The sequence below is a fragment of the Corvus moneduloides genome, chromosome 20 (genome assembly GCF_009650955.1).
Source record: "Corvus moneduloides isolate bCorMon1 chromosome 20, bCorMon1.pri, whole genome shotgun sequence".
NCBI classification, from domain to species: domain Eukaryota; kingdom Metazoa; phylum Chordata; class Aves; order Passeriformes; family Corvidae; genus Corvus; species Corvus moneduloides.
In genome coordinates this window covers 4,863,704-4,885,099 of record NC_045495.1, presented here as the reverse complement: position 1 = coordinate 4,885,099, position 21,396 = coordinate 4,863,704, and the positions used below count along the sequence as shown (strand labels likewise).

The 21,396-nt window shown below is 55.5% G+C and overlaps 2 protein-coding genes across 4 annotated transcripts; both read left to right on the top strand.

Moving 5' to 3' along the window:
- Window positions 1-837: 837 nt before the first annotated feature.
- WDR81 (WD repeat domain 81) lies at window positions 838-12,890 on the top strand. Of its 2 annotated transcripts, none has more exons than XM_032129738.1 (11): window positions 838-966; window positions 1,771-5,322; window positions 5,541-5,648; window positions 5,753-5,943; window positions 7,732-7,922; window positions 8,152-8,317; window positions 8,458-8,623; window positions 8,918-9,616; window positions 9,772-9,917; window positions 10,096-10,275; window positions 11,179-12,890. In XM_032129738.1, exons 2-11 carry the CDS (start codon window positions 1,782-1,784, stop codon window positions 11,503-11,505), a joined length of 5,715 nt encoding a protein of 1,904 aa, XP_031985629.1. In that variant the 5' UTR covers window positions 838-966; window positions 1,771-1,781; the 3' UTR covers window positions 11,506-12,890. The 2 variants fall into 2 exon arrangements, with proteins under 2 accessions (XP_031985629.1, XP_031985628.1); XM_032129737.1 differs by having other exon boundaries at window positions 839-966; window positions 1,774-5,322.
- Window positions 12,891-13,866: 976 nt separating this feature from the next.
- SERPINF2 (serpin family F member 2) lies at window positions 13,867-21,394 on the top strand. 2 transcript variants are annotated; one of them, XM_032129739.1, is made up of 9 exons: window positions 13,867-13,971; window positions 15,006-15,063; window positions 15,673-15,729; window positions 16,651-17,068; window positions 17,360-17,503; window positions 17,667-17,870; window positions 18,719-18,861; window positions 19,445-19,649; window positions 20,340-21,394. In XM_032129739.1, the coding sequence occupies exons 1-9, from the start codon at window positions 13,958-13,960 to the stop codon at window positions 20,663-20,665; spliced, it is 1,569 nt and encodes a 522-aa protein (XP_031985630.1). In that variant the 5' UTR covers window positions 13,867-13,957; the 3' UTR covers window positions 20,666-21,394. The 2 variants fall into 2 exon arrangements, with proteins under 2 accessions (XP_031985630.1, XP_031985631.1); XM_032129740.1 differs by lacking the exon at window positions 13,867-13,971 and adding an exon at window positions 14,451-14,569.
- The last annotated feature ends 2 nt before the right edge of the window (window positions 21,395-21,396 follow it).

The window sequence follows — 21,396 nt, the reverse complement described above, 5'->3', positions numbered from 1 at the left end:
CGATGACTTGGCAGCGCCGCGCGATGACTGGACAACTTCTTTAAAGGGGCCGCACGCGCCGGAGGGGCAGAGCGCAGGGCAGCGGCGGCCCGGCGCGGCCCGACCAGCGGCGCTCACCCGCTGCCCCGCGGGCACTCCCGGCGCTGCCGCCGCAGCCCCGGGGGACGGGGGTCTGAGGCTGCAGGGCCCCTTTAAGGCCGTTTCCTGCCCTTCGTCCCAGTAACAGCTGATTGCAGCGGGCCAGGGCCGGGCCGCCAATCGGCGGCCGCCACGTCCCACCCACGTGACTCCCACGCGCCGCCGCGCCATGCGGCGCTGCCCGGCGGGAGCCCCCGGCGCCCTTAAAGGGGCCGCGCGCAGTCCGGTCGCCCGTGGCTGTCCTGACCGTGTGTCCCACGGGTACCACCGCACCCGCCGGCCCCGGAGGCTCGGCACTGCCCGGCTGGTGGCGGGAGGACCCGGCTCGGCTCACGGTTACCGGGGCCGAGCAGCTCCCATAGCGTGCGGTGCCTCGCGGGGCAGAGGGCGGCAGGGTCCCGGGGCGGCGGGGCTGGGCTAGTCCCGCTGCCCCGCGCCGGCTCCCCCGGGCACTCACCTGCCGCCGGTGGGGTCCGCCCGCGGCGGGCGGGGACCCCTTTAAGGCCGGCTGCCTCGTCAGCGCGGCTCGCCCGGCTCCAGCTGACAGCCCGGGGCGCCTCTGACGTCACGCTGACGTCACGCCGCGCCGCCGCTGCCCATGCCCAGCACCGGCCCCGCGCCCGGGCCCTGCGCAGCCGCCCCGGCCCCCCCGCCCCGCGGCCGCTGGAGGGAGCCCGGGCCCGGCCCCGCGGGGCCCCGGCGGGGAGCGCGGCCCGGCCCCCCCCGCGCACATGGCGGCGCGGCGGCCGCATGTGACCGCCGTCACCTGACCAACATGGCCGGGGCCGCCCCCGCCGCTGCCCGCCGCGGCTGAGCCGCCGCTGCCAGGTAACGCGGGGCCGCCGGGGCGGTGAGGGACCCCTCGGGGGGGGTGAGGGCTCCCCGGACCGGCCCGCGGGGCGCAGCCCGGTTCTGTCATCCCCCCGCCGGTAGTGAGGGCCTTCAGGGGCCGGGGCCGTCTGGCCGGCCGTGGCCGTGGCTCTGTTCCTGAGAGGTGCTCCTTGCTGTGAGCATCCTCTGCGTCGCACCCGTGGCCCCTCTCCCTGACCCTGGGACTGCAGAGGTCCCATTGTGTCCCCAGCGTGGGGGTTATGCTGCAGAGATTCCATCGTGTACCCTCTCCAGCTGCAGAGGTGCCATTGTGTCCCCACCGGCAGCCCCGGGGCTGCAGATGTGCCCCTCCACCTCCCATCATATTCCTTTTCAGTTCTTACGGCTGTGAATGTCCCGTTGTGTCCCTCTAGTCTGGGGCTGAAGAGGTGCCATCACGTTCCACTCCTTCGCTGTAGATGTGCCATTGTGTGTCCCCACACCAGCGCTAGGCCTGCAGAGGTCCCATCATGTCCCTTCCCCCAACACTTGGATGTGCAAGTCCCCATCATGTCGCCCTCCCTGAGCCTGGGGCTGTGGAAGCCCCACCACGTCCCCCTGCCTGGCTGCAGAGCTCCCACCTTGTCCCTCACAGCCAGGGCTGGTCCCTTCTCACCCCCCACACACTGACAGAGTGACCAAGCTCCTCAAAACAGCTTTTTTTTTCACTTGGGTGCCAATGGGGAAGTGAGACTGGGGAGGGCAGGGTATTTCTTCCCCTCTCTGCTTGCTCACAGCCTGTCTGGACCACCTTTCTCCCAGCAGAATCCAGCATGGAAGGCTTCCTGCAGAGCGTGGAGAAGGACCTGAACATTGACCGCCGGCAGCTGGCCCCCGAGAGGACCCACGTCACCGCCTTTGTCCCGGCAAAATGGCTGCAGAGCCTCAAGGAGCGCCGGGTGCTGCCGGTAGCCTGCCCACGGCCCGAGGGGCTGAGCGAGGTGGAGGTCAGGACGTTCCTGCAGCACTCGGTGCAGAAACTCCCGGCGGGCTGGACGCGGGTGGAGATCCACGGGCTGCGGAAGGCCCGGCTGGGGTACCCGCTGCGGGCACAGCCCCCTGACCAGCTCTGTGGCAGCAACGTGGACACCCTGCACGGCTTCATGCAGAGCGTGGCCAGCCAGAACTACCACAACCTGTGGGGCCGGGCTCACGGGCTGTACGCGCAGCCCTACCGGCGCCCGGGTGCGCCGCCCACGGTGCCGGCGCTGGACGCGCTGCGGGCTGCCCTGCACAGAGCCTACGGCTGCCCGGTCCTCCAGGTGGGCAGGAACGTGCCTGGCATGTCCCCTGCCAAGGAGAGCGTGGCCAAAGGTGCGCCCTTGTGCCCCAATATGCTGCAGGCTGAGGCGCTGCTGGAGTCGGCCGACGTGCTGTACATCATCTACCCCTATGTGCAGTACTGCCTGCACGACGTCGTGACTTTCAGCCCGGCCAAGCTGACCAACAGCCATGCCAAAATCCTCTTCCTCCTCTTCCACGTGCTGCAGGCCATGAGGGCTTGTCACCAGGCGGGTCTGGCTTGTGGAGATTTCTCCCTTCGGGATGTGGCTGTGGATGAGAAGCTGTGCAGCCGTCTGCGTGTGAACTTCAGGGGGTACGAGGGACCCGGGGAGGAGGAAGAGAGTCTGGAGGGTGGTCTGGAACAAGTGAGCGAGCAAAGCTGTGTGCAAAGGCAGGAGGTGACATGCAGTGCCTGCCAGAAGGACCTCCGAGACCTGGTGTTGCAGTGGGTGCACGGGCAGGTCAGCAACTTCGACTACCTTATGCGTCTGAACAGCTTGGCTGGGAGGAGAATGGGAGACCCCAATTACCACCCGGTTCTTCCGTGGGTGGTGGACTTCACTACGAAAAACGGCAAGTTCAGAGACCTGAGGAAATCCAAGTTCCGCCTCAACAAGGGGGACAAGCAGCTGGACTTCACCTATGAGATGACCAAGCAGGCGTTTGTTGCGGGGGGGTCGAGTGGGGAGCAGCTCCACGTCCCCCATCACATCTCCGACGTCCTTTCGGATATCACCTACTACGTGTACACGGCCCGCAGGACACCCAAGGCGGTGCTGTGCTGCCACGTGAGGTCCCAGTGGGAGCCCAACGAGTATCCAGCCAGCATGGAGCGCATGCAGAGTTGGACGCCGGACGAGTGCATCCCAGAGTTTTACACAGACCCCACCATCTTCCGATCCATCCACCCGGACATGCCCGACCTGGATGTGCCGTCGTGGTGCAGCTCCTATGAGGAGTTCATCGAGGTTCACCGCATGCTGCTGGAGAGCTGGGAGGTCTCCCAGGACCTGCACCACTGGATTGACCTCACGTTTGGCTACAAGCTGCTGGGGAAGGATGCAGTCAAGGAGAAGAATGTCTGCCTCCACTTGGTTGACAACCACACGCACCTGACGACCTACGGGGTCGTGCAGCTCTTTGACCAGCCCCATCCCAGGCGCGTGGTGGGACCTGCCTACACTCCTGCTGAAGCTCCAGCCATTGTCCGGCCTCTGCTCCAGAACATCCGGGAGACTGTGGTTTTGGAGGACATCCAAGGCCAGGTGACGGATATGATCAACGGGCTGGTCCTGGAGGCTACTCCCAGTGAAACCACCTGGTCTGGGGAGAAACCCATCGCTGGTGAGGATGATTTGGAGCAAGGCACAGAAGCCCTGGATTCCATTTCTGCTCCTGGTAGAGCCGCTGACCAGCCCTGTGCCACTGTGCCTCCAGCACAGCCCTCCACCCTCCCTGCTTATGCCACTGACAGCAAATCCTCAGGGGTCCGACCGCTCCGTCGGAGCAAGACAGGTGCTGTGGATCAGCTTGACATGAAGATTGCACTTCCTGAGGGCTTCAATCCGCTCCAGGCCCTAGAGGAACTGGAGAAACTGGACAATTTCTTGGTTAAAGGCTTAAGCAGCGAGATGCAGCTGATGGAGCAGCCGTGGGAAGAGCCACCCTTGGGTCTCTCAGACCTCTTCCAGAGGGACATGCAAGCTCTGGGTGTTCTGGTAGCTGAGATTATATTTGCACCGAGGCTGCGTCCTTCGAAGCCCGACGCATCCCTGTTGGAGCGGTTCCTGATGGTGCGGAATCTCTGCCGTTACCACCCCAAGGAGATCCCGGCCCCGCTGCAGCACGTGCTGCATGTCCTGCTGCAGCTCAGCGTGCCCGTGGAGAAGCTTCTGAAGAGCAAGCTGGGCAAGAGCACGGTGCAGTTGTTTGAATACAAACCCATCTCCCAGGGCCTCCCCCCACCCTGTCCCACGCAGCTCCTCAGCCCCTTCAGCTCCATCGTCCCCTTCCCCACGTACTTCCCAGCTCTGCACAAGTTCATTTTCACCTATCAGGCAAAGAAGATCGAGGATGAAGGGCAAGGCCGGGAGCTTGTTTTCCAGCTGTGGCAGCAGCTGGAGGGGATCCTTTCTGAAATCACTCCTGAGGGCTTGGAGATTCTTCTGCCTTTCATATTATCTCTGATGTCCGAGGAAAACACCGCTGTCTACGCAGCGTGGTACCTCTTTGAACCCATAGCTAAATCCCTCGGGCCCAAGAACGCCAATAAATACCTGCTCAAGCCCCTGATCGGAGCCTACGAGACGCCCTGCTCCCGCCACGGCAGGTTCTACCTGTACACAGACTGCTTTGTGGCCCAGCTGATCGTGCGCCTGGGGCTGCAGTCCTTCCTCCTGAACCTGCTGCCCCACATCCTGCAGATCCTCGTGGGCATCGAGAGCTCGCGGGAGGAGAGCAAATCCTTCCTTGGCACCGCTGAGGACGATGAGAGCGGAGGGGAGAGCCCGGTGTCGTGTGTGTTTGGGGAGGAGATCAAGATGGACGTGGAGCACGGCTCTGCTGCACTCGACCTCCTGGACTACACCTCTGGGGTCAGCTTCCACGACCAGGCCTACCTGCCCGAGGGCGAGGACTTCCAGAGTGGCCTCTACGTCGGGGAATCCCTGCAGCCCCAGGAGCAGGAATCGCTCAGCCTTGGCCGGCTGAGTGACAAGAGCAGCGCCAGTGAGGTGTCCCTGGGCGAGGACAGACCTGCTGATGGGGACTCCCAGAAGGACAAGAGCAGCTTGAAGTCAATGGACAGCAGCCAGGACCTGAAGCAGAGCGAGGAGTCGGAGGAGGAGGAAGAGGAGCATGAGGAAGAGGAGCACGAGGACGCGGCGGTCGATGCAGAGCTGACGGTGGTCGTGGATGCTGCTGGAGCCTCCGTGGATGTCACCCTGGCTGATGACAGCAGCGAGCCAGAGGATGGGGAGGGAGAGGAGCTGCCAGACCACTCTGATGACAAAGAGCAGACCATACTGCTGGGTAAGACCCTGCCAGCATCCAGGTTGTTGGGCAGAGCCTGGGGGAGAAGCGGGTCTCGGTTTGGGGGTGTTTGTGACCCCAGCTTGGGGACAGGGATGAAACCAGGGTAAGAGGCCAGGTCTGCATGTAGATCTGAGAGTCAGGGCTGGGGCAGCAGAGGCTGGTAGCTAATCTGTGCCATGCTGGGCGCTGTCCTTGTGACTGCTGTTGTTTTGCAGACACAGCCTGTAAGATGGTGAGGTGGCTCTCGGCCAAGCTGGGCCCGACCGTCACGTCCCGCTTCATCGCCAGGAACCTGCTCCGGCTGCTCACGTCCTGCTACGTCGGTAATGCCTCTTCCCTGGGTCCCAGGGTGGGCTGTGCCCCCAATCTGTCTGCTGGTGGCTTGGGTGTGGCTGCTGCTTCAGCTCATGATGTGTTCTCTGGGCAGGCCCGACCAGGCAGCAGTTTGTACCGAGCAGCGACGAGAACAGTCCCCTGAGCACAGGGAATATCTACCAGAAACGGCCCGTGCTGGGAGATCAGGTGTCCAAGCCAGTGCTGGCCTGCCTCGTGCACGTGGCATATTTGTATGGAGAGCCTGTCCTCACCTACCAGTACCTGCCCTACATCAGCTACCTGGTCAGTATTGCCTTTTTCTCCTCTGTGTTGGGGCAAGAGCTGTGTCCAGGTGTGAAGGGAGGGTGTAAAAAAAATAGTCCAGCCTCACCAGGAGCCTCCTGCATAAAAACTGAGCTTGGCTGGGCTCTGTCTGGGCCAGTGTGGGCTGAGCAGCTCTGGCTGTGTCGGCTGAGAAGGACAGGAGAGGCACTTTTACCTCCTGCCACAAGCTCCAGACTGCTCCCAGCAAAGCACACAGCTGCGTTCATACCCCTCTTTCCCTGTCAGACCTTGTGAAACCAGAGAAAAAGCTTTTCTTCTACTTTTCTGAGTGACTGTGCCCAAACAGAGCTGGCACAAGGGTGGGATTGTGATAACAGGCAGGAGGAGCAGCTTGGGCTGGAGTGAGTGTTCACAGAGGTCTGTGTGGGTAGATAGGGGTGAACTGGGGGGAGGCTAACGGGTTTTCAGCTATCTAAAAAGCACTGGCAAGGCTCACTAACTTTACAGCTTGAAATTCATAGCTGAACAGCAAGGAGGAAATGTGTAATGCAGCTGGTTGAAAAACTTAATTTTTCATTAAAAAGAAAAAGGTTTTGAATGTTTTAAACAGGCTTATTTTTCATATTGCTCCCTCTTTAGTGGTTGTAAACACTTCGGTTATGGATTCTTGTTTAAATGGAAAACTTCAGTAGCTTTCTGATAATTTAAACATAGAGGGAAAGAGGCCACAGCTGTTCATTTAAAGAAAACAAAAAGGCATTGTCAGTTTTTCCAGTGTTGAAGGGGAGGTTTTTCAGGGGAAAAAATCCCATTTTTCAGCAAAATGATTCTCCACCCAGTTGCAATCATAGCTCCAGCTGTTCTGCTTTGCTTTCCTAAGATCATTGCTTGGGGGCACAGAGGGGATTAATACCCCTGTGAAACAGCATTTGGCAACCTGATATTGGAGCGATGGAACTTGCGGGTCACAAATAGGATAAAGTCAATCCTTCTTGCAGGATTTGGCAGGGTGGCTATTTTGTGAGAGGAAGAGCCTCTGTGATGAGCTGGAAGATGGCAGGTGTACAAGAAATATAGCAGGAAACTAGGAATTGTCTGTGGGTTTTGTTACTGGCTCTCTTTCTTGAGTGTTTGATTTGTCTAGGAGTTAGGAAACAGGACAATCTAGAAAGAAATATTTTAGTGTTGCTGCTGATGTTATTAACTCTTTGGCACTGCCATAACAGCAGCAGTACATTGTCAGCAGAAAAAGGATGTGCAGTTCTGCCTCATGAAATTACTAGCAGCTGGATTTCTAGAAGTCAGCAGCGGCTTTGCCCATAATTTGTGCTTGGATATTTCATGCAAGGACTGTTCCTCTGCACACTGTAGGATGAGGACAACGATTCTTGCTTTTAAATTGTGTGTATGTAAGAGCTTTCCCCTCTTTCTGTGCTGGCAAATGATGCTCTGGGGTGTCCAGGATGGTTTGGACCAGTGTGGGGTTGTCACTCTCCCTTCTGAGGTTCCCACCTGTGGGAATGTTGTGCAGGGAGATGCTCTGCAGAGGAAACCTGTGAGCTTGGGGGTGTCATTCCCCATTTTCCCCGGGCTCATCTCTTGTGCTGACAAGTGTCTGTCAGTTTTTGGGCTCATCCCTTGAGTGCCAGACACGTTTTGCTGTTGAGATTTGATGCTCGGGTTCCTCTTCCAGGACCAGCAGTGCTGTGCTGGGTTTGAGGCTGAGCTCAGGCGACCTTGGGGTCACCTTTGCTGTGTCCTGCTGGGGAGGTGGTGGCCCTGGCCCTGAAGGAGTCTCTTTCACAGGTTGCACCCGGCGGTGGCTCCGGCGGTGTCCGGCTGAACAGCCGGAAGGAGGCCGGGCTCCTGGCCGCTGTGACACTGACACAGAAGATCGTGGTGTGTCTCTCTGACACCACACTGATGGACATCCTCCCCAAGATCAGTCAGGAGGTGCTGCTCCCAGTGCTGGGCTTCCTCACTTCGCCAGCTGTCGGGTAAGTGCTGCAGGATCAGCACAAAATCAGGGATTTGGGAAGGGTTCTGTGGGGGCCCTAATGCTCCCAGGTTTGGGGGGGGAGGGGTGTTTCTGCCCTGATGTGTGTCTCCTTGCACTGGCACACTGCTGAAAACATCCTGATAACACAGAAAAGGCAGGAAGCATGAGGCAGAGGATGGGAAAAAGGGATATGTGGAGGGCAGGCTGCTGATGGATGTCCTCTTCAGTTTCCCCAGCGGAGCCCAGGCCCGTGTTGCCCTGTGTGTGAAGACAATCAGCCTCATTGCCTTGATCTGCCTGCGGATTGGGCAGGAGATGGTGCAGCAGCACTTGAGTGACACAGTGAGAAACTTCTTCAGGGCATTCTCGCTGCTGCAGGAGCTGCAGGACCAGGTCAGTGATGTGGGAGGGGCCCTTCTGCACTCCCCTAGATGTGGGAATGTGGTGGGCATACCTGGCTGTGTTTGTGTAATGAATTGTGTGGTAAGAGCATCTCATCTTGGGGTTTATGTGATCTTGTTTCTCTTGTCCAGGGGTTGACAGCAGAGTCGCTGGGCAGCTGTGAAGTGCCAGTGATGGAGGTGCCCCTTTCGGATGGGAAGCTGCTGGCCCTGGATCCATCCGTGCTGGTGGAGTTACAGAAGGTGTTCAACCCCGAGATGGCCTACATCACCTACATCCCCTTCTCCTGCTTGCTCGGTATGCCTTGGCCACCAGCTGTGAGGGAGCTCCGTGCTCTGGGCATGCATGCTGGGCCTGAACTCCAGAGAAATCACAGCTCACAGGGCTTCTGGGGGAAACTCACAGCTTCTACAGCATGGCTTGGGCTGATTCCTGGGCTGGGAGGCCACTTCAGCTTCAGCTGGGAGCAGATGTGGGATGCTGTGTCCACAGCCTTGTGCTGACCCTGTTCAGGGGTGTACAGAGGGGGGTGATGATGATGATGATGGAGACGTTGCTCCCCTTGCAGCCACGTTGTCTCTGTCTCCTCAGGTGACGTTATCCGGACGGTTGTGCCCAACCACTTGCTGGTTGAGAAGCTGGCCAGCCTCCACCTGGAGAACGTGAACCCCAGCAACCTGCAGGTTGTTGGCCTGGAACAAACACCGAGTGTGGTGGGCTCAGACCAAGACACTCGAGGGGCTGAGCCCTTTTCCAGCCCCCAGGAGGACACTCACTCTGGCACTTTTGGGAGCGTGCTGGTGGGGAACCGCATCCAGGTCCCCGTGGACACGCAGCGGGAGGGTCTTGGCTTGCTCCGCCTCAGTGCTGGCACTGATGGATTCGTTCCCAGCTCATCCAGCGAGGAGAACGCCCTGAAGCACGACCTCCCCCGCAGCACCCACATGCTGTGTGGGAACTGGCTGGCCTACTGGCAGTACGAGATCGGGGTGAGCCAGCACGACCCCCGCTTCCACTTCCACCAGATCAAGCTGCAGAGTTTCTCAGGGCATTCCGGGGCCATCAAGTGCGTGGCACCGCTGAGCAGCGAGGATTTCTTCCTGAGTGGCAGCAAGGACAAGACCGTGAGGCTTTGGCCCCTGTACAACTACGGGGATGGCACCAGCGAGGTGCCCCCGCGCTTCACCTACGCTGAGCACAAGAAATCTGTGTTCTACGTGAGCCAGCTGGAGGCACCGCAGCACGTGGTGAGCTGTGATGGCACCGTGCACATCTGGGACCAGTTCACGGGTAAGAAGGGAAAGGGTGAGGAACTGGAGGGAACTGGTCCAGCCCTTACAGGCAGGGACTGTGCTGAGTTTGGATGGCTCTTGTTAAAAACCAGCACAGAACTGGAGATCTGCTGTGTGCCTTGTCCTGCCATGATGTCTGTCGTTCTTTCACAGGCAAACTTCTGCGGACTTTTGATGAGTTAGACAGCAAAGTCCCCATCACAGCTGTGACCACCATGCCACCTCCCTATCACAGCATCTCTGTGGCCAGTGCAGACTCCGTGCTGAGGTTCATCGACCACAGGAAGCCGGGACTACAGGTAGGGGTGTGGTGCTCTGTGAGTCCCCTTCCTCCTGCCCTGTGCTTAATGATGGGATCCCAGCTGGCCCAAAGCCCAAATCCCAGAGCCAGCTGTGATGGCTCCACAGAAACCAGCTTGTCCCTTAAATGCCTGATCCCCTGACCTTCATCCCCCAGCTGGACTGTCTCTCTTGCAGCACGAGTTCCGCCTGGCCAGCGGGGCGAGCGCGGGGCTCATCCGCTGCCTGGCCGTGAGTCCGAGCGGCCGCAGCGTCATGGCCGGCTTCTCCTCCGGCTTCATCGTGCTGCTGGACACCAGGACGGGGCTCATCATGCGGGGTTGGCCTGCCCATGAGGGAGACATCCTGCAGATCAAGGTGAGGGGCTCAGCTGGGATCCAGGTGGGGCCTCATCGATGCTGTGAGGCCACGTGGAGCATCCTTCCCGCAGGGCTTGTGTGCTCCATTCTTGCTTCATCCCTTCCTATGTCCCTAAGAGGCTGCCCAAGCTCTCCTACCCCATGGTTAGTGCTGCTGCCAGCTGTTCTTGGTCCAACTCGTGCTGCCAGAGTTCAGCCCTCCTGGGTTTCAATCCCTGCCAGGCAGGTCTGCAGCAGGGGCAGGGAGGAGCCACAGCTCCTGTGAAGGAGCAAATGTGTTGCTTTCTCCACGGGGCTCTCAGCTTCCCTGGGAGAGTGTTGCTCTAATGAGTAACTCTTGTCCATATTTACCCATCCCAGGGAGCAGTGCTGGGTCTCCAGTGTCCTCGACCCAAACGTGGGTTAAACAAAGTTCAGCAGTGTGGGTTGTTTACCCTCTCACTAGCTCTGCTAATAAGCAGCTCCAGGTTTCTACCCTCAGCAATATTTTCAACTGTGAGAGAGCCTCTCAATTCCTTCTCCTGAGAAGGAAAATAGTTTGGCGGGTGATTTAGTGGAGAGGGAGACTGCATGATAATCCCTTTACCCACTGCAGTAGTATCAGATGATGAATGAGCGTTGTTGTGTATCAGGGTGTTGTTGAAAAGAGGCACAGCCCATCTCCTGGAGGAGATTGCCAGCTCCCAGAGCGTCCTTTAGCTTGCAGTGTCCACCCAAGGCCTTGCTAAGCTGCTCAGTACCACCATCTGCTTGGAAATGGCTTGGACAGTCCTAAGGGATTGCATTGTGACCATTAGATCATTGCAGCCACCTGCTGCTCTCACGTGCAGCACCAGATTGTGAGTTTTTACAGGAATTTTGCAGGTTTTTACTGGTTCACTGGCCTTTCCTCTCCTGCTAGGCTGCAGAGGGCAACGTGCTGATCAGCTCCTCTTCGGATCATTCCCTGACTGTCTGGAAGGAGCTGGAGCAGAAACCTTTGCACCACTACAAATCTGCCTCCGAGCCCATCCACGCGTTCGACCTCTACGGTAACGAGGTGGTCACCGGCACTGTGGCCAACAAGATCGGGGTCTACTCCATGCTGGAGTCCTCAGCCCTGCCCACCAGCACGACCAAGCTGAGCTCAGAGAACTTTCGGGGTACATTGACCAGCCTGGCAGTGCTGCCCACAAAGTGCCATCTCCTGCTGGGCTCGGACAACGGCATCATCCGGCTCCTGGCGTAGTGACCCCTGGCCTGGCAGCCTGTGGCTGTCCCACAGTGCTGTGCTGGAGCTAGAAGCCAGCAGTGTGGCTTTTGGAGGAGGTAGAGTCAGATGTTTCTGAGCAGAGGATGCAGGGGGAGGTGTACTTGTTACGTCTCTAACCTCTTTCTGTATCTTGAAAAAGAAAAGAAGCCATAACTGAGAAACCTCCGCTGCTGCTGGGAGAGATATTGGGCGTTGTAGGTCACTGTCACCCCTGCAGAGAGGCCTGGAGCTTTCCTTACCACGTGTGCCTGATCCCCAGGGGCCTGTGAGCTGCCCTCCACAGAAACAGGGACCACAGGTACCCTCCCCCCTTCAGTTCAGGGGTAGGAGGTGCCCCTTGGCAAAACACAACAGTTTAGCTACTGCCACCGCACTTCCCCTTCCCTTCCTCTCCTGAACCACTGATCAGCCTCACTGGGGTGGCAGAAGCTGGGCCTGGGAACTGCTGCCTTTGGAGCTGCATCTCCTCCTCCCATGGTCGGTGCTCAAAGCCCAGAGGAGGTGGTGCTCTGTGAACTTCAGGTTCTGCCAGCTGAGTTCGAGCCTGCATGGGAGGAGGAGGAGGAGAGGTTCACCAGAGCCCTTCTGCTGCCGTGCTGGCTCCAGGGCAAGGACTGGAATGGAAGCCAGCCAAGGCACAAACCCCATCTGCTCTGCCAGTTCCTGTAGGAATGGGCTGCTGCAGAGGGGCAGATTGGGGTGGGAATGTGACTCTCTGGGGAGGCCAGAACTAGATGCTTCCATGAGGATTTTGGCTTCTGGAGCAGTGGGGTAGGGCTGTTGTTGGTTCCTGCCCCAGCATCCCACGATGAGGTAAGGGGTGAGGAATGCCATTTGTGCTATGCACTGGCAGTGATCCTCAGTAAATCCATCTAATCCTCTTCTTCTGAGCTGGTCAGGCTCCTGGGGAAGACAGGACAGCAAAAAGGTGCTCAGTTTTGTCCCCTCCTGCCCTTGTAGGGTGTGAGGCAGGAGGCATGAATCCATCATGGTCTCTCTTTGACCTTCCCTTTGGGACAGCACTGTCTGTTCCCACCCCAAAGCCACAGAGAGTGCTCTTTGCCCCACCAGTAGAAGCAGTTTCCTCACTTCTATTGCAGCCCTTTTCCATCCTTCAGCCTAGCCAGAGCCAGTACCAGGAGCGGGAAGCTCTTACCCTGGGCAGAGGAGGAGCCTGCTGTGGGTTGTCCTGGGAGGGGAGAGGGCTTCCATCCAGCTGCCACCTGCAGCTGGGGAGGTGAGTGGTTGGCCAGTGCTGCCCTTCCCTACCCAAGGGGAGCTCTCAGTCCCGTGTTGCCTATTAACCATTTGCAATAGATGTAAATATTTACTTCTAATAAACTCTTTGAGAGAGCTGCAGAGCTGGGGGGGTGTGTGTGTGTGGAAGCTCTGCGCTGGTGGGGCTGGGTGTGCTCAGCCAGAGGGACACCTCCTCCTTCAGGCTCCTCTTGTGTTCTGGGGGAGCCCTGGATGTCGGATAGGATTCTGCTGCACAGGATTTGCTTTCCAAGGGCAATTAGCTCCCTGCGTTGCAGCAGCACATCGCAAATGTGGTTGCAGAGCTCAGACCTGTCACCCATTGTCTGGGGTGAGCTTGGGAACCAAGAAGTTCCTGCAAGGAATGGATGACTGGAAGATCCTTTTGGTGCTCCCTGCTGCTCCTCAGTGACTCCTCTCCCACTGAGGACATGGACAGAGGCAGGAAGGATCAGCAGCACTTCTGCTTATGGCACAAATCCACACAGGGCAGGACTGCTGGACTTCTGCCCATCCCTGAGACTTTTGCTCCGTGCCCCAGCGGTGTGTGCATGCCCTGGACACTGGGACTAGCTACCCTGGGAGAGCTCTGGAGCGTGCTGTGCCCCAGGGGAGGGACCAGCTGCTCTTGGCTCAGCCCAGCCTGGCCATCAGACCCTGCTGTGTGCAGCCACGGGGCCCTGGGCACCTGCCCTCTGTTAAACCAGTGTCTCACATCTCCCTGGGATGCAGGGAGGGAAGAGCTGGGGGGTTCAGCAAAGAAAATTCCCAAACCAGAAAGCCCTGTGGCAATAAACACCGAGCCCTGCATTTTCACTGAAGGTTATGAATAAAAGAGAATATTCCCAGCATGGGGAGTGTGTGCAAAGTGGAGCCACTTGCAAGTTACTCCTGCTGGTGGGAGTTTTGCACCTGGTAAACTCAGTGTTAACGTTGTCTTGAGGGTACAGCAGCCCAAAAGTACATCCCCATCTCCAAATGCACCACGAATTCACTCTTCTCCCCCAAACAAATGTTTAGCCGGATGCTGTAGGTCAATATTTGCCTGCCAAATTCTCAAACAGGGGGTGGTGCTGAAGGTCGCTGCCGGGAGGGGGGCTGGGCAAGAGCTGTGTGCGCCCCATGCAGAGCTGCTGGACAGGCTAAAGCAGGTGCCAGCTCCAACGTGGACATGAACAACCTCAGGTAAGGGGCAAATGAAAGGATTTGATATAAATGAGGGCTCCTCCAATGCCCCTCGGGGAGAGAGGGGTGAATTTGGCAGAGGGTTAAAGGATGGGCACCACCAGGGAGGAAAGGGGTATTTAGGGTTGTATGTGGCTGCAGGATTTGGGGTGAGGGAAAGGGGAGGAATGAGATGGCCTCAAGTTAGGCTTCTGCCAGTGGGATCTCAGCCCAGCAGTTCTGGGTGAAGTAAGGACTGCTTGGAGAGCAGAAGCAGCCCCAGGAATTAAGTGTGGAAGCCATTCAGGGGGCTGGGCTTTGGCATGGAGGTTTTATGAGAAGGAGAAGGTATTTAATTTCTGTCTGAAAGGGAAAAGTGGCTGGGTGAAGCGTTGGCCAGGGAATAGGTGGGGTTTTGTCCATGACCCTGAAGCCCCACTGTCCCACACTGGAACTGGAGCACGCAGGTGGGAGAGGCGGGGTTTGCCAGCAAGGGGGGAAGATGAGTGCTGGGAAGGGGAGGACTCCCCCTTCCAGGACATATTGCTGGGAAACTGCTGTGCTATTGCACTTCCTACCTGCAAATTCCTACCAGACAGCACTTGCTGAGCACCTGCAGGTCAGTAGCCCTTCTTCCAAGAGCCCGGCGCACCCCTGAGGATGCTGCGCCTGTATCTCAGTGGTTTCCATGGGAAAGGAGCAGAAAGGCTCTTGTCTCCTTCCAGAGGCACAGTGTGTGCAGCACTGATATGGGAAATACCATTTGCAATCCAGAGAAAGCAGGGCAGCAGGGTCAGACAGGCAGGATCCAAGCGGAGCCTGGCTGTGGCTGCAGCTCCACTGCGGGTCCCTGCTCCTCTCTGATTTCCCTGCCTTGGCACCAGACCCAGGAGCCCTGTGTTGTTTCTTTGCAGCATTGTTCATCTGCCTCTTGCTTTCCATGAGCTCCTGTGCCAACCTGTTTGGCCAGGTTGATAATTTTCTCCCTGTAGACCTGAATAGGCTGAGCTCACAGCTGGAAATAACTCCTCTCTCGGCTGGTCCTTCTCTTCCAGGAATATGGGGTTCCTCTGGGGGCTGCTCTGCCTGGCTGCTCTGCACAGCCTCCCACGGGTAAGTTGCTCCTGCAGCAAAGAGCAAGGGAAGTGTGGTGGCTCCCTGAGCCAGACCATGGGGCAAATACCACCCAGAAAAGGCCTGGAAGGCAGATAGGTGGAGGACACTGCTGGGGGGGGGTTCACCAGCAAGGTTTCTAATCTTCTACCCAGCTGAAATAGTTGTGGATATTCTTATTATTCATATTTATGTAGAAGCTTTTCTTTTGGAACTTGACCTCAACTGTATTTAGTGACCGTGACCTTCAGGAGTTAAGAGGAGGTTTTTGAAAAGCAGGTTTTTCCCCGCCCCCTTTTTAAATCTGGATCCCTGTCAGAACTGAGATTGCAAAACCCCACTGCTCACTCTCAAAAGGATCCATTGTTCTGTGCCAGACTGGCCTGACCCCTTTCTAAACAAATCCAGTGTTTGCAGTGTCTCCCAGCTCCTCCTCACTTCCACCTCCCCATGTCTGACCCCACTGCCCCTCGGTCTGCACCCCAAAATCCTGCCTGTGCTGTCGCCTTGTGGGGACTGCAACAGCCAGGATTGCAGTGGGAGCAGGGAAGACAGACTCTGGAAATTCAGAGGGACCCGACTTTGTTTATTGATTTTTTTCCCCTACAGCTGGCACATGCCATTGACCAGCAGCGTCTCTTCCTGGACAAAGATGGGAAGCTGAGGGTAAGCACTGACTGGTTCCACACAAGGGAGATGAAGTTATGCTGTGGGATTTGCAGTTTTTCCTGATATAGAATGAGCCCAGGCAGTGCCAGTGCCATGAGAAAGTCCATCTTACTGCAGGCTTTACTCCCCGCTGCTGCCAATGCTGTGCTTGTTCAGGTTGGAAGCTCCACCCTAAATAACTGGGCAGAGTATGGAGTTTAACACCAGTACTGGTGTGTGTACAGGGGCTGGCAGGTGGATGATTTAATTTCTGATTGATAAAGAAAGGTGAGGAAAACCACCAGCTGTGAGGATGACAGGGAGAAGGATCAGTAGCTGATCCAATCCATTGAGCCTGGGATGTTTCAGACCACGCAAATGTGAGGAGAGTAGTGGCAGTGCTAAAGGCTAAAGCTTAGAAGAGTGGAAAATGAGGAAATCTGGAGAGAAGATGAATGGAATAGAACAGACAGGTCAAGAAAACACAGATGCCTGGAGGAGGAATTGAGCCAGACTGGATCAGGGCTGTGACAGCAGCAGAAGGGGCTGGGCAGTGTGAGGCAGGTGGGCACTGCTAAAATGTGTGAGGGGAGGAGGTGAAATCAAGGCTGAGGATGATGGATCTGTAAATGCTGAAGGGACAGGACATGTGCTGAGCATGAGTCTTGCTCTCAAGCTTTCCTGAGAGCTTTCCTGAGGAGGAACCACTGCCAGACCCTCACTGGGTCCATTTTCACAGGCTGTAAGACCTCCTCTTTCCCAAAGCCATTCCCTCAAGTCATTATCCTCAGGGTTAAAGGCAAACTGAAGCAAAACCACCACCAGAGTAGAGGAGTCTAGCTCTCTCCAGTTTTCTCAGCCTGTTTAGATGTGCAGGAAAAGCCCATGAGGGTGTCACTGTGCTGCTGCTTTCCCAGTGCTATCCTTGTTTCTCCCCAGGACGTGAAAAGTGCTGGAATGGTACAGTCGGATTCGCTGGGAGCCATCCCAACCCTGCCAAAGGGAAAGCTGGTAGAATTTACTTATGACAGCTTCCAGGAGAATGATGGAACCATGTCAGCATCCACCAGCACCCTGCCAGACACGAGGGATGACTGGAACTCAGAAGACGAAGCCGTAGCTGGGGCTGGGGGTTGTCATGGAAAGAAATCACCTGAGGAAAAAGCCTCTTCTGAAGAGGAAGGAGAGGCTGGGGATAAAGGCTGCGAGATGACTTGGAAGAAGAGCCAGAGGCTGGCAGATGGCTTGATGAGATTCAGCATTGATCTCCTGAGAGAGGTGCAGCTGGAGTCCAACAGAACCAACGTGATCCTGTCCCCCCTCAGCATCGCCCTGGCCTTGTCTCACCTGGCACTGGGTAATTCTTAGTGGCAAAACCACCATTTCCTGCCCTTCCCCGTATCTTCTCCCAGAGGCACGAGCAACCAGTGAGCAAGATGCAAATGAAATACAGTCTCTTCCACTTATCCTTGCTCCTGCAGCTTTAATTAGGCATGATTACAATTGAAGCTGCCCTCTGAGGCTCCGTCTCTCAGATTTCTCCAGCCTCTTTTGTGAGGCACAGCGTGTTTCTAACAAGAGGCAGCCAGAGTAACATCCCCGTTTTCCACTCCATGAGCATAAGACCTAACAGGAATTTGATTTTTAGGAGCAGCAAATCAGACAGAGAAGCATTTGCTGGAGGTGATGCACCTGGAGTCAGTGCCCTGCCTCCACCACATGCTGGGCACCCTTCGCAGGAGGCTCACAGAGTCCACCCTCAGCCTCGGGGCACGGCTGTACCTGCAGAAAGGTGAGAGGTGGCACAGGGGGGGCTGGACTGGTGTAGGATAAACCTCCCAGTCACAGAGAGTGATGGAAGCACACTGGAGACATCCATTTCCCCTATTTCCTCCTCTTGGGGAGTGTCACACCATGCTGAGCAAACCTTTCCCATCATTCTTCCCCTTTGCCAGGGTTTGAGGTGAAACAGAAGTTCCTGGAGGACTCAGAGAAATTCTATGGAGCAAAGCCCATGACCCTTTCTGGGATCAGTCAGGACGACCTCGTAGCCATAAACAATTGGGTAAAGGAGGCAACTCATGGGCAAATTCCCTCCTTCCTCCAGCAGCTCCCTGAAAACACAGTGATGCTCTTGCTCAACGCCGTCTATTTCCACGGTGAGCTCCACAGGCCTTCCTTATTTCTTCAAGAGGAAATAGAACTCCAGTTTTCTGCAAGCCCTGTAGCTGAACAGCATCTCCTCTCCTCGCTTCCTGCTAGGCAATCTGCTTGTTCTTGTGCATCTGCTGCTCCTCTTGCTTAGATTTCTTTACAGTAACGATTCCCAACTGCTTCACATGTGCTAAAAATGTTACTTGACAGCAGAGCCAGAACACAGCAGGTGGGACCTGCAGTGTCTTTGCCTCCCGATTCAGGATCCCAGGCAGTGGCACATCCCTGCTCATCTACTCAGTGATCTTAAAGGTCTTTTCTAACCTAAATGATGAACCAGGTTGTAGCAGCTCACTGCACACCCACCACAGAGCTCAGAGGCAGCTTCTGTGGATTTCTGTCTGACTACAGCACAGTGGTCAGCCACATCTTCCTTTTTTAACTCCCTGAGGGCTGTGCACAGACCAAACACTTCCAGTGCAAATCTACAAATGTTTTACCTTGGTCTTGGAGCAGTGTTTCCCCCTAGGCACCACAGAGGCAATACTCCCCATTTTTCAAAGCACAAACATAGTTTCTTTTATCTCCATAGCCTTCAGTAGTCTCCCACACTGAGGCGTGAGGATTAATCCATGTTCCTTTTGTTATTCCATAGTTTCTCTCTGGCTGATAAGAGTTTCCTGCTGTTAGGGCTCTTCCAGCTTTGGTTCTGACTTCTCTTTGCTGTATTTTTACTTCCCTGGTCACTACTGGCCTTGTGAGAGAGCTCAAGATAGGAGGAGTGTCAGCTCAGCAGTTTCTGGTTTTCTACCCAAATATAACTTTGTTACTTTCAAAACTTTTATTTTTACAGGGTTTTGGAGGAATAAGTTTAATGCAAGCTTCACTGGGCCAGATGTATTCCACCTTGACCATGAGTTCGTGGTCCCAGTTGAGATGATGAAAGCCCACCAGTACCCCCTAAGCTGGTTTACACTGGAGTCCCAGGATATTCAGGTAGGGATCTCTCAGGAGCACTGCAAATTTTCATTGGAATTTCCTCTTGCTGTGGTATTTTACTAACTGCAAGCATTCTCTCCAAAAAACCAAATTTTTTTTTAACAGGCATAGCATAGAAAAATTTAATAATCATTCTTTGTCCTTGCTTCCAGCAAGAATGTTGGATCTTCACTTCTAATCTCTAGGAAAAACCACAAAGAGATATTTCCACTGACTGGGAATTAATAGGATTTTAAAGCCCAGAGTTAAAGATAAATGAGGAAATATGGAAAGGAATTCCCTTGGACAATGTGCTGTTGGAGTTCTTCAGAACCCAGAGAGGGACAAACTTGTGCATGTGGGCTTTCACTCTGCCACGTGCTCAATCTCTACCAGCCAGTGGCTAATACTAAAATCTAAAGCTGTTATTCCAACAAATTCTCCCCTGGAGAAATCAGATCCCTCCTTCTCACCAGGCTGTTCTCATCAGAGAGCAAGAGTGGCCCTGTAGACCAATTAGAAAAAGACTAAATTAAAAGCATCACTTTCTGGACTTCCCTTCCTTTTCCCTAAATTCCTCTCCGGTTGGTTTTATTTCCAGGTGGCCAAGTTTCCCTTCAAGAGTAACGTGAGTTTTGTGGTCATCGTACCAAACCGGTACACCCGGAACACCTCTCACGTGCTGGAGAACTTCCCTTACAGACAACTCTGCAGGCTTTTCCCCAGAGAGGTGCCCACCACAGTGAAGATCCCCAAAATAAAGTTGGACTACCAGCTGGAACTCAACCAGGTTCTCAGCCAAATGGGTAAGGCCTCTAGCAGGGTTTGCACAGAACAAGTGGAGCTGATCAATCTGTTCGCTGACACCAAAAGCTGCCACCCTTGTTGCTAAAGCTGTGCCTCACAGCTTGCTCCAGAACTCCAAACTCTCCCATGTCTTCTTCCTCTCCTCCTCCTTACTCCTTGCTTGCCTGGCACCAAATGTTTTGCTCCAACAGGATGATACTACAGAGCAGGCAGCGTTCACAGCTTCTCACAGTCTTTACACGTTCTTCCTATTGTAGCCAAGACCAACCTCCCCCTGTGCATCAATCTTGGTATCTGAATTTGTCATTTAACACAGTGGCCAGGACAGAGAAAATGCAGATCACAAAACCTGCAGCTGAAATAAACCACCAGGTGCTGCCTTTCCAGATGAGAATAATTGAAGAGTTCACTTTGTTTTGTAAAGAATTGCTTGAAAAAATAATCTCTGTAAAAGTGTTTCCAGCCTAGCTAGAAAGAGTCTTCAGACTTGCTGCTGCTTTTTAAGGATGACTGCAAGTTCTTACACTGCTACTCTTAAAGAGGTGGAGTTTTTGTTTCTCTTGCCTGTCAGTTTTCCAGTCCTCCATGGTGGACAGCACATGGAGCAACAAGTCAGGGAATTGCTTTCTTCAGACAGCTTTGAGAAAACTCAGAGCTTGTAGAACCAACTTGGTCTCATTTCTCTGCAGGCCTCCAGGAGCTGTTCACGAGCCCAAATCTCCAGAAGATCACAGAGGAGCCTCTCTTTGTGTCCAGTGTCCAGCACCAGGCCACCCTGGAGCTTAAAGAAGATGGGGTGGAAGCATCTGCTGCCACCAGTGTCATGCTGTCACGCTCAGTCTCTGTCTTCAGCCTCGACAGGCCCTTTGTCTTCATCATCTTTGAGGATGAAACAGGGGTCCCACTTTTTATAGGCAGTGTCCAGAACCCCAGCCCTGACGCTGCCCCCCAGGTCCGAGAGCCACAGGACTCAAGTGAAGCCACAGATGCCAACGAGCACCGCATGCCCAAATAAGAGAGGGGCAGAGCCTGAGTGTTCTGGGACTACTGCCTGACCCTCTGGACCAGCTGAGAGAGGCCTCCTGCCCCTCTGAGGCCACAGGAGGCAACTCCTTGCTGTTTTCCTTTACAGATCCCTAGAGACCAGTCCTGGGATAGCTCATTCCAGCCCTGACGAGCTTCTCCAGGCTGGGCCTCCCCTCTGTTGAACCTGAAAAGCTTGTTCTGCCTGGATTTCCCTTCCAGGGCTCTCAGTCATGGAAGGGAGACTTTCTTGTCCCCAGACTGTTATTAGAGTCTTTATTAAGATCTTATTAGAGTTCCCTGTAGCCTGGAATCATCTTTAGCATCTGGCAGCTTGGACAACAGCCAGGGATGTATTAATGTGGCTCTTCCTTCCGCAGTTCCTGGGAACATGTCTCCCTCAGTGTTCCTCTGAAAACCATCTGTGCCCACCTAGACAACGACCTCTAGAGCAACTGGACTAGAAACCAGTTGTCTTCTCCAGGATGAGTCACAGCCACTTCCAGGCATGGGCTCTTCGCAAAGATTCCCTTTTCCCACTCCTTGGCTGCTTGGATCTGATGTAGGAGGCTCTGCAGTAGGAAACCCCTCCCTTTGGATCCTTCTCTCCAGGCCTTCCTCTAGAGGCTGGGTAATGCTAGATTTTTTCAAGGCATATTTTATAAAGTGTTTTTTAGTAATTTTTATGTTGGCAGAATAATAAAGAATAATGCAGAACGTATT